Source organism: Aythya fuligula, chromosome 1, assembly GCF_009819795.1.
Source record: "Aythya fuligula isolate bAytFul2 chromosome 1, bAytFul2.pri, whole genome shotgun sequence".
Taxonomy (NCBI): domain Eukaryota; kingdom Metazoa; phylum Chordata; class Aves; order Anseriformes; family Anatidae; genus Aythya; species Aythya fuligula.
This window is the reverse complement of record NC_045559.1, coordinates 115,892,745-115,905,013: the sequence shown is the minus strand read 5'-3', so window position 1 is coordinate 115,905,013 and position 12,269 is coordinate 115,892,745. Positions and strand designations below refer to the sequence as shown.

Genomic DNA, 12,269 nt, shown 5'->3' with positions numbered 1-12,269 from the left:
TCTCCCTATTTATTTAACTATTTTGTCGTCGGCTGAACTAAAAGGAGGCACAGCGGCAGAGAAGGTGGATTTCTTTTTAAAACATGTATATTTAGAACTGTAACGCTTACAATTTCATTAAACAATCTTAGTACAATGTGTTTAATCTAACAGTATATTACAGAACAATGTGAAAAATGATTTTAATAGCAAACCATGAAAATGGAATTAATTATAATACCTGCAGTGTCAAAGTCACTAACTTGTTACCTTTTCCAGTCAAAGAATCCCAGCAGTCATTCACACTAAATGATGCTTTGGGTTTTATCCAGAATTAAAGGGTATGATTTCCACAGAGAAAGGGCATTCCTTCACAGAAAGAAGATGCATAACAATAACGTCTTCAGCTAGCAGGTCTACCTTATACATCTATTTAGACATCATTTAAAAAAAAAAATAGGCCAATGCAGGGTTCTTATACATTCTTCAACTTAATTGCAATTTCTTTTGGAAAGAGGGATTTTTTCTTCCTCTTTATAATTTTGCAGAACCTGAGTTTAGAACAAACAAAAAGTCGCCTAATGAGCAGTTCCTCTTTATTATTATTTATGTTTCGCTTTACTGACAAATATTTGATATGGGACAGTTTTCCTCTGTGGATTCTGATCACAATGCACCATTATAGAACTGCAAGTAGAAAAGGTCATTCTCACGTTAAATGCACAAGTTTCAATATCAGAAGCAGGACATCAGAAGGAGTTGTAATTTTTCCAGTCACAGGTGAATTTGCAACATTCACAAAAATTACACTTTCTTTTTTAAACACTTTTTGTATTTACACTTCAAGATATAAATAATGAAATTCTTTAAGTTACATGTTTTAACTTTGCTTCACAATTATTCTACATCTGCAAGCTTTCCTATATCAAACCAACCTCTTTCTTCCCTCATGAATGCAGAAGTCTGGCCTCTGATCAGTAATAATTACACTAAGCCTTCGTGATGAAAGTTTGACTGTTCAAGTATCACATCATACTGAAATTTTTGCCCCAATTTAAAAATTGGGGCAGAAAACCAAGCCACTTAGAAATGCTAATAAAAGAAATTAATCTGGGAACTCAATAAGCCAAATAATTTATTATTAAATTCTATCAGTATCTTTCTTTGGTAAGAACTATGCAAGAGGATGTCCCACCTCCCACCCCCCAAAAAAATAAAATCATATAATATGTGACATCACAGTGTCTACTCTGTGAAGGAGAAAGCCTCAAAAAATTAAGGAATTTTGTTCAGTTAAGATTGTTTATAGCAGTAGCTCTTCCATGCATTTAAGTATGCAAACGATGGAAGTTTAATATAAGATTGCAATGACAGGAATTAACAATGAGAAAAAAGAAAGAAAAACAAAACAAAACAAAACAGAATATCAACTGTTAAGTCAATGAACAAGTTGTGGTATGCTTTGTTGTACTTCTGGCACGTGTGGAAAAGCCTGTAAATTACATAAAAATCCAAGATTTGGATAATTGTGTCATCCAACCCTAAATTCTAAAATATGTAGGAAGCATGAAACAAAGCTATCAGCTGCTAGACAAAAATAAAAAAAAAAAGTGGTCCAAATATTTGGATTTTTTGTTTTTGTTGCCCTGTGTTGAGATGCAGGATGTGACTGAAGGGAGAAAACCCAATAGCTTACACAAAACATACTGAAGTGGCAATATAAACTAGCTGACACAAGCTTCACTGTACATTTAAATTGATACAATTGTCTGGTGCTTCCATGGCCGGTAAATGTTGAGTGCCATAGGTCTCCTTAGCGTTAAAATGTTGCAACAAAGACTAATCAGGTCATAATCCTTTAAAGTGCTTTCATATCCAGTTTCTAATGGTTTTTGTTTTTCCTTGTTTTCATACCAAGTTGTCACGTGATATTGACTTCCAGAACATGGTCGTCCTTGCTGGGAATGACAAGTATTTGCATACCCGTGCTGCAGTTGAAGACCTGACCAGATGAAAAAGATTGCAGACGGGGCATTGGCAAACCTTTGTGTTCCCCGCTAGCTGCAGAATGCAAGCTGCCTCTGCTTCTTATGCTGCTGCTGTCAGCTTGATCATCCACATTCTTGTCCACAGATAGGTTATCATTTTCGATCCAGCTATCTGTGTAAAACAAAAACCCACAATTTCATTCTATTAAGCGATTAAATAAAACAAAACCCCACAATTTCATTCTATTAAGCGATTAAATAACTCAAAATTATTCCAGAGCTGAGACACACAGTCAACTTACCACATGTCAAGTTACTGAACTTCTCTGCTCTACACGCTTTTGGTTAGCAGCAGACTCAACAGTATGAATTATGTTGGTTTACACAGAAAATTTAAGTAGCATTACCTCACATCTGTCACAGGCTAGAAGAGTGCACATGAGCAGTTCCTGGAGCTCTGCTGACATATGGTAAATTACTTGCACGAATGAGTTCTAACTACAGCTCTGGGGCTACTCAGCAGTACAAACAAAGACTCAAGGTCACTGCTGTAATTTAAACTCTTGATCTAATCTGGTTTACATGCCACACATTTTCAGCACTTCTATTTCCTACTTAGTCCTTACAAAAACTGGGTTTATTTTTCAAATCTAAAGATGCAGTAGATGTGCAGTAAACAGACAACCCTCTAATCTTGAGCTTTCATTATCAAATGCATTTTCACTTGACTATAAACTGATAACTAATTTGCATAGTTATATTTAAAGGAAGTAAGAAAAGAATGCATTTTTTATTTCTCCTTAAAGATTACAGTTGGAACCTGAATTAAAAATTCCTGTTAGAGCAGCATCTTATAAATTCAAATCAGAACTGTGAATTAAGGTAAGAACAACACCTAAGGCTACTTGCTCAATACATTTCTTTGCTTTCCTCTTTACTGGAAGAAGCAGAACCACTTCTGTAAGGAGCCATGTATTCAGGATAACTTTACCAGCATCAAGTTGCATGGAGTGAGCAGAATGATGAGGGAGGTATTTAAATAATCTGACATCAGGAAAGGGTAGATATCCAGCAAACAGAGGCATCACTTCCATGTGGACTTTGTGAGTTGCTCGAGCTGCTACAGGCATAGATATCACTCCAGAACTTTTTCCACAGACCGCCCAGTTACTACTGTTGTCAACAACTGCAAAAATAAAAGAGAAAACACTACAAAGATCATCTTTGAAAAAAAAAAAAAAAAAAAAAAAAAAGAGAGAATCCTTAATATAGTTTAGAGCACTTTAAAGTCAGTATTTTTGTAATACCTTAAAAAACTCATAGGCTTGTGTGTGTGAAGAGCTGTGCAAAGTCAGAAAACAGCCCTATGCGAAAAGGATCATAGCTGGGCCTCAAATAACTATCTATCCAGTCTGAACAACATTTAATTTGTCTTCAAGTGGAATATAAAGAGGAAAACAAAATATTCTTAATGTCCTGATGTTGGCTCTGTTAATTTTCTTCATAGTAGCTAACATGGTGCTATGTTCTTGGATTTGTGATTGTAGTAGTGTTGATAACACACCAATGTTTTAGGTGTTGGTGAGCAGTGCTCTGAAAGAGTCAAGGACTCTTCAGCCTCTCACGCTGCCCTGCTAGTGAGGAGGCTGGGGGCACAAAAGAAGCTGGGAGGGGCACAGCCAGGACAGCTGACCCAGACTGACAAGGGATATCACATGCCACGTGGTGTCATGCTCAGCAATAAAAGCTGGGGAAAGAAAGAAAACGGGGGGGTATATTCAGAGTTAAGTCACTTGTCTTCCCAAGTAACCATGACACATGATGAAGTCCTGCTTTCCTGCACGTCTCTATGCAGATGGCAAATAGTGAACAGATTCCTTATTTTGTTTTGCTTGTGTGAAGCTTTTGCTTTACCTATTAAACTGTCTTTATCTCAGAACATGAGCTTTCTCACTTTTACCTTTCTGTTTCTCTCCCTTATTCCGCTGTGGGGGGAGCGAGCAAACAGCTGTGTGTTACTCAGCAGCCTAGCAGGGTTAAACCACAACAATCAGCCTAATTAAATGAAAACTGCTTCACGCAGGGGAGCCATGCCCACAAAACCTGAATATATGTCATAGAAACTCTAGCAGATTACATTATTGAAACAAAACTACTGGAGAATTTTGTCAATATACCTCAGAAAAATATCCTTACCTTCATACATAAGTTTTGTTGTGCAATACCCATCTGATTCTGTTAACGCTTCATCTCTGTCAACCTCTGAGAGGTCAACAAGTCGGGTGATGGACACCTCTAAAGAGCAGAGGGAGCCCGTTTTACAATACTCTGTCCCCAGTGGTGGAAAAATCTCGGTTTTCACATGGTACAATGTCTGTAAGGAAAAAAAAATAGTGTTATCAAGAAAAAAAAGGCATTTTACATGTATTTAAACAAAACTGGACAACTGAAGCAGTATGAACTTAACTTTGCATTTAACATCCATGTCCCATTACATCTCCTTAATGCAAGATTCAGCTATAAATAATATTCACTCCATTATATTGCTCAGTAAAATTGATGCAAACTATTTTTGATACCAGCAGCAAGTAAAAACTTCCATGTTTTAACTCTTCACACCTTCAATGTTCCTAAATGTGTACCAACCTTATAATTGAAGCAAGCTTTTATTGGATTCTTGACTTCTCACTTTCTAGACACATCACACAAAATTCCAAGTAACAGAGAGGAACTGTTCCATCATTTTTACCAGCATAATCCCCGGAATAAAAGTGTTTATTCAAAGAACTAATTAAATTACTACAAAATTAAATTTCTACCAACAAAAAAATAAGGAAAAAAAAACCATTGCTTAACACATTTATTTCCCTTAAAAAAGATCCAGGGAAGGATGCTGATAAAAGTGCCAAAAATGCTAGTGATATGTTGGTAGGTAAACAAATACTCTGTTCCTCGGTGCCAGTTTGTCATAAGCAGGTAGAAAACGTACTAGCACTAAAAACAGACCAAAGGATTTAACCCAATGAAAGATTTCTCATTTTGCTACTTTTTACCCAAACATCAAACAGGATAAAACAAGAGTGAATTTAGAGATGAGATTAAATAACGTTGATAGAATTCCTTTAATGGGAAGTAATACCTGGCTTAAGCTTCCTAGCTGATCAAAGGAGTAAGAAATTTGTCCACAAGGGAAAAGAAGAAACATTTAAGATAATGGCCTAGCAAACCCTAAATATTTCATTAGAGGAGCTCATCTCAAGTGAAACAAAAACAATTCAGATGCTTACAATAGCAAAGATCTTTGAAAATGGCTATTTGTTTTAGAGATGGCTGTTTGAAGTCACCAGGGAAAAAGTAGCTCAGTCATCTAGGGACATTCTCCAGGCGCAAGCCCAGGGAGGGGAAAACAAAAACACAGAATAAAACCAAAACAAGGAACAAGATCAGAGAAACTCACAAAAGTGTTGCTCTCCCCCTCCCCCATGTTAGGGGTAACCATAAGGTTTTACCTTCTCTTCAGTTTTGCAATTCAACTATCTAGATTTCCAATGGCTCTACGTAGGTATCAATCATTATGTTTTAAAACTTCTCTTTACACATTTCTTAACTTACCTTTGCGTGTATTAGGAAACCATATTCAGTTAACATATGATATACTTACAAGTACTTACAAAAAAATTTTCCACTTGGAACTCGTAAGTGAACGGCTTCAGGGTAAGAGACTGTTTTTCAGAGGTAGCTGGACAAAAGCTGACTGAAAACAGGCACTGCAAGGAGAGAGGGAGCTCTTTTGTCCACTTCAATTCCCATACAAAGAATATTGATTGCTTACTATATATGACCTGCAAGAGAAATTGTTTATAGTATTAGCTCTTTCCTTTCTCTGGGAAAGAAATGGAAATACACATGCACATACACACATTTGTACGTTCTGGCATTAATACAGATTATAAAAACAAGGTTACCTGTTTAGTATACAGTAAAACAGAAAATATATGCAACCAAAATAACTACTAATGAAATCTTTTAATTATATGTGCATTGTTAAAAGCAGAGAAATGTTTCACTGTCAGAATCAACGTTTCAAGAGGGAACACTAATATAGTATTTTTCACACTTACTTAAGTCATATTTAATAAAGATATTAAGCACGTCTGCACATCCTTTTCCTAGTCAACAACAATGAGCAATTTAGCCATGTTCATACAGGGATGAAAAATTTCAAAGAGATATTTGCTTTTGTAAGAAGCAAATGGACTAGTCTGAAAACTTACCTAAAAATCTCTTTTATCTTTTACAATTCAATCTGACAGATCTAAGATGTGTGATTCAATCTGGCAGATCTAAGTGCCTCCCAAAGCAACTTTAAGTATCAGAATTACTTATACGACCACAAAGATCTGACCAAACATCAATTATCAGCCTTACTAGAAAAACTGTGTTTAGAAGCACTAGTATTACTAGCAAGAAGTTTCATCTAACCCTCCTGCCACAAGCTCACAAACGAAGAGAATCCATACCTGTTGAGAATCAGGGTTCAGAGGTACCAGCTGCAAATCTGTACAGTCAGCAGAATTTTTTAGGCCGTTGTCTGAAAGCTGGAAACTGAGTTCTGACAAATTCTGTATGCAGACTTGAACATACTTCCTGAAAAACATGTCAGTTTGTTCAATTTGCTACCATATTTAAATATTTACACTTAAAAGAGTACTTGTCCATAAAATTGCTGTCGAAGTGCACAGTTCATACAAAAACATAAATGCAGGTATATTTCTTTCTTGCAGTCTTTTTTCAGTATTTATTAACCTGTAGAAATGAGGCTGTAAAACACCCTCTGTCTTATTAAATAAAACCAGATAACTACACAGAATTTAGCTAGCTTGGTTTTTCTTTTGGTCTTATTTCCAGAGTAACTGAAACCATACAACTGAAATAACTGAAAACTGATTAAATTGTTATGACAGAGCACTAGAGAAAATATGCAAACATTCGGTGCAAAGCTGTGCAGAACAGAAGCCCAATTAAAAAAAAAAAAGACCAGCTATAAATATTACTTATGAAACTCAACTCTGTTTTCTAAGAAGAAACAATAAATATTTAATGAGTACATTACCGTTTGCCAGCTGACAATAAGGAATGCTTGGCATTAAAAGGTATGCAGAATGTTAATGCAATAATAGTGGAGTAAATTGACCAAGGACAATCAATGGTTACCTAAAGGAAAAAGGGAACAAAGTTTTTATTTGTAATGGTCTTTGATAAAACGATTTGATGTTTCTCCTCATTTCAAAACAAATCTTTGCTCAGCAAGTGTCTACATCTAATGCATTCAGAAGGGAAAAAATAAAAAAATCAGCATGTTAAGACCTAATCTGAGAAAAACTGTCTTTTGCTTTTTTTTTTCCCCTGACCAGGGTATGAAATCTTGAAGAAGCTTTTCCTGTGGAAACTCATATATTCAGTAGATATATAGCATAGATATAGCATAGAAGAAAGAAAAGATAAAGAACAGAGACAATATTAATAGCATCTTAATACAATAATCTGGTAAAAGGTCAATATTAATTATATTGCTGTAAGAACTATAAGTGAAATATCTTTATAGTACTTTATTAAAATATAAGCTTAAAATATTTGAAAATGTATTAAATGAGTATGTTTCAACTTTAAGCAGCATACTTAACTAATGAGTTTGTCTTGAAGTTAGGCTGCCATTCTTCCAACTCTAAAGCATGTACTTTTAGGAACGTATTTGTATATGCAGGGAAGGAGAGGGCAAAAAAGTATCTTTTGTCACATTACGTTTTAGTAATGCTAGTCTGTAGCTATTCCTTTTTACCCTGCTATTCACATACACGGATATACGATTTGCAAGTGGAAGAATATCTTTTCCGTGAGCCAGAAGGGAGGATTTAAAGACCACCATGGTACCTTTCCTGAAGACCCAAGTATCATTCTTCCTATGAAAACTGAGACTATCAGAATATTAAAACTCAAACAATTGCAACAGCTGGGCACACAGTAAACAGGGTCTATTTCTGCTTACATATTCTTTACATTTATAATGTAAATACAAAAATCATTCTAAATGTTATAAGGGAAAGTTAGTTAAATGCAGGCAGTTTTTCCTGCCGCTACCACCACTCATATTTTGTGGAGTTCATGCCCCTGTGATCAAGAAGATTTCATAATGAAAGTGCTAAATGTCATCTTACTTTTTGATCAACAGTAGCCATACAGTTGTCCTGTTTCTGCTTCTCTTTGTTTTTTCTGTGAACTTCTTTATTCGTAGCATTTTCTCTCTCCACTGCAGATTCTGTGGCTGATGGTAAATACATGACTTCTAGTTCAAATTCGATCACATGATATGCAGGAGCCACTGGCAAACTGATGCTTGTAATCTTTTCAGAAGACTGAATCTTTAATGAAGATTCTGAGATCTTCTCTGTAGTTGTGTAGAATGGGGAGAAAAGTGATTTTAAGACATTCATCCCTTCCTGACTTTCATTTTAAGTTGTAATTAAGAAAAGTTAGCTTTGTAGGCTGGTTTCTGTTAATAAAAATACATGGTACCACAACCATTTACTAGCAAAACCTTCATGTTTTCAGAAACAAGGAGAAACTATGTTATGTAGCTCCCTAGTACCCTTCTCATATTAACTATAATCCACACATCTTAAATGCCACTGCTCTTCACAACTTATCAATTGCAATGCCGTATCCTTCTCAAACTGCAGGACAGTAACCACCACTTGCTGTGTGTCAGTCCCTTCCAATGCTCAAGAAAGAACTAAGAGGACGGCTTGGTAACAAGCTTCCAATTAGCTAAAGAGCTACCTGAGTCTATCATATGACACACACTTAAGTTTTCACACAGTACTGCACCTCCTTAGTCTCATAATCCATTTTTATCTCAAACAAACTTACAATTTACTGAAAACACATCAGTATTCTTAGTCAGCAGTCATCATGGATGTTTAACACTACACACAGGGTGCATCTGTCTAGCCTATTTTCACCTTAATTTTGTTATGTCTCTTAAGACCATTCTCCTCATTCACGTAAAAGTTATTTGTATTTGAGCAACCAAGGAGACAAAACAGCATCCAAGTTCAGGAGAGAAAAACAAAACCTTTGATGTCGTGTGTTTAAATGTACACTGGCTAAAGAAAATGTTTCGTTTACACAGAGCACTAAGTAAAAACTTAGATTACTTCCCAATAAAAATGTGATGTCTGCACAGCCTACATAGTATAAGCTCACCACAACACATTTGGAAATCATAAAGGATGCAGCTATTTCTCTATGCCTACTGAATTTCATCTATGAAAGAAAAAGTTATCCAGCTATACTTGCTGAAAAGTTCATAGTACTACTTTGAGGGTGGAAGTTTAAGACATTTCTGCACTGAAATACTGAGTTGCAAGTCACTATAATCGATCTTAATAACACATACTGAAAATCAGTGTAATTGTTCTTAAAGCTTTACTTCAGGGTATCTAAATTTTCCGCTATTTAAAGATTTTTACTTTATCACTTACCCCTGGTGTTGGAATAGATCACTGCCTTGCTCTCGGGATGGTACAGAATAGGCATGGCATCAGCGTTACTGAGCTGCAGAGCATCCCCATTCTTCATGCTGTAATGACCAGTAGTCACTGTGAATTTCACCTTCTGTGGAATACCAGCCAAAAGGCTATCTGAAGAAGAAAGCAGAAATTGTTAATAGATTCCAGAACTCATTAGGAGATGGTTACAATGCACTCGTAACATTTGCTAGTAACATATCCAAGCAATTTGTCACACATTTTTGGGTAATTTAAAAGTTTGGGGTTTTGTGTTATACAGTGTTAAGCCATCCAAAACAGAGTGGGTTTGGTCACTCAAATTGAAACCACCTGTTTCTCCATGCTGCTGGCCTAGGTTTTGATTAGCTGACTTATATAACACTTAGCTATGGCAGCACAGAATTCAGTAAAAGATACAATCCCAAAGAATGTACTAAGCTTTTTGCAAAGTTCTCCAGGTTGTAAACAGCTTTATATTTTTGCATCTATGGTGCCAGTCATACACACAGGCTACATTTAAATAATCAAGATAAAAATGCCAGCACACCCACAGACTCAAATATCTGAATCAGAACTATCAAATTTCATCAGTAGCTAATTTCAGTAATTCCCATCTCCCCAATATGCCTGTCCTTCCCTCACCACATATCGCAACCCCTGTAACTGAGATGATAGTGCAAATGCATATTAACTCAATTGCCTCAGTTAATAGCCTGAAAATAAAATCACTATTAACTTCAGCTTATAAACTAATATAAAGTCTACAACAAGTAATGCTCAGCCATCCATGAAACCAATGGATGAAATTCAGTATTAATTCTAATAACTTTATATTGTCTCCAGCAGAGAAACCCAATTCTTACGATGTACTTCTTAAATACCAGAGGCTGCAGCGTCACAGAACTAACCGATCTGTTCAGTCAATTAAAAAAATTAACTATTCAGTTTTCCTAATCCACATGGGAACTCAAATCAAACCTAATATCTACGTGACACTACGTGTTCAAATTTGAGCCAAGTTCTGAAATTAGTTGTTGAGAAACTAGCCATCACTGACATCATACTTGATCAATAGTTTGAAAAATGAGATTTAATTTCAGACTGCTAGCTCAGAACTAAGAGTAAAGCAATATAATTCTGAAAATAAAATAAAAAAATCAAGACAAAACACTTAGTCTAGTTCCAATGAGAGTATACCAGAATTTAATGAAACAACTGCAGCGTAACACTTGTACCTACCAGTCAATGGTTCCACTTTTAGCTGGGGCTCCTGAGAATATACATCATACTGCACAATTGGATAAATGTGAAGAAGGACAAACTGTACTTTTCCCACTGAAGTGCACAGTTGCCTGAGCGTGTACGTACCGGGTTCCTTGGCCTTTGAAGAAAACATATGATTGGCATTTTCAGCTTAGGAAGCACTTCTAGAACAAACTTGTCCTCTACTAAGGACAAGTATTTTTTGAGCTCATTTCTATCAGCATTTGTAAATTACAAACAAACCAACAGAATCACTCTCCAAGTGCCAAGATTTTCACAAAAGGTGCACCTTTTCCCTCATGAAGATATAAGTTGCAGAATGCTGGCTGAGTCAAGAGAAAACATAACATGTACCAGGAATCAGAACAGCTAACACAGTAGCTACGTTGTCAAATTGTTATTTGGGAATGGTTTTTGCTCCTCTCCTTACTCCCCTCCCCATGCCACATACATTAAAATTCATTTAAGCACTGAAATGATATTTACCAAGTAGTAAAGCACTTACTTGGCTAACATTCATAAAATCCTACACCATTTATACAAGCCTTCAGTGTAAGCTATTGACTTCACCCACCCACACCCAGCTCATGAATGCTTACAGAAAAGTAATACGTATTTAATTTCAAACTCTTCCCTTGCCCTGTATAATGTGACTCTACATGTTTTTACATAACGTTATAAAAAGCAAAGCTGTAGCACTATTATCTGCAAGTATATTTATTCTTGATTGTGTTTGCTCTCAGCTACTACCACTAGGGAATAGGAGATGTTTCCATGTGCCATTTTACGAAGTGTAACTCATAAAATGCATATTGATGCCGGGTAGAATTAAATCTAAAGAGTAGGATTACGAATTATGCGGATAAGCTGCAGTGACTTAACATTCAAACCTCATTTACACAGTTATCTACAAAGCAAATCCTGGCTGAAAATCAGTACTATGCATTTAGACAATACAGTCACTAAATTTTATCCCTTCATTATTTTACAAACGGAGAAGCATGATTGAAGTCTTTTGTAATACATGCATACTTAAAACCTCTACATGGGATGAACGCACTGGTCTGAGGAACTTTAATAATGCTTTCTGATCTCTTAAAGCTGGAGGAAATACACTGAAAGGGATCGTGTGGAAGATTACTATCAATTGACATAACATTAATAAGTTTGAAATTTAAAGAAAGAATAATTCTCCCTTTGCATCTTAGGAGTAGTGTCATTCCTCGTTCTGCAAAAGTAGTGCAATTAAGCACTACTGTACTAACAAAAATTAGAAACAAAAAATGTCACAGGGATTTAAAAAAAAAAAACATGGTAAATACTACAGCTCAAATCTAGAGAAGCAGGCATATATACCATGTATGACTGCAAAACTCCTTTCTTCAGAGCATCCATACCCTTTCCAGTATGCAGATCAGATACTGTTCAGAAAGCCAAGCAGCTATGGAGCAGCTGTTCCATTCCTCATTCT

At 35.8% G+C, this 12,269-nt stretch overlaps 1 protein-coding gene across 1 annotated transcript in view; it reads right to left on the bottom strand.

Moving 5' to 3' along the window:
* Positions 1 to 558: 558 nt before the first annotated feature.
* TRAPPC10 (trafficking protein particle complex 10) overlaps positions 559 to 12,269 on the bottom strand; it is a 39,044-nt gene continuing 27,333 nt past the window's right edge. The window contains exons 15-23 of the mRNA XM_032187978.1: positions 10,775 to 10,916; positions 9,509 to 9,667; positions 8,183 to 8,412; positions 7,081 to 7,181; positions 6,488 to 6,614; positions 5,639 to 5,809; positions 4,164 to 4,341; positions 2,959 to 3,153; positions 559 to 2,139 (exon numbers count right to left, since the gene is read on the bottom strand). Coding sequence (XP_032043869.1) covers positions 1,901 to 2,139; positions 2,959 to 3,153; positions 4,164 to 4,341; positions 5,639 to 5,809; positions 6,488 to 6,614; positions 7,081 to 7,181; positions 8,183 to 8,412; positions 9,509 to 9,667; positions 10,775 to 10,916 — 1,542 coding nt within the window. The 3' untranslated portion in view covers positions 559 to 1,900. The remainder of the gene's footprint in view (positions 2,140 to 2,958; positions 3,154 to 4,163; positions 4,342 to 5,638; positions 5,810 to 6,487; positions 6,615 to 7,080; positions 7,182 to 8,182; positions 8,413 to 9,508; positions 9,668 to 10,774; positions 10,917 to 12,269) is intronic.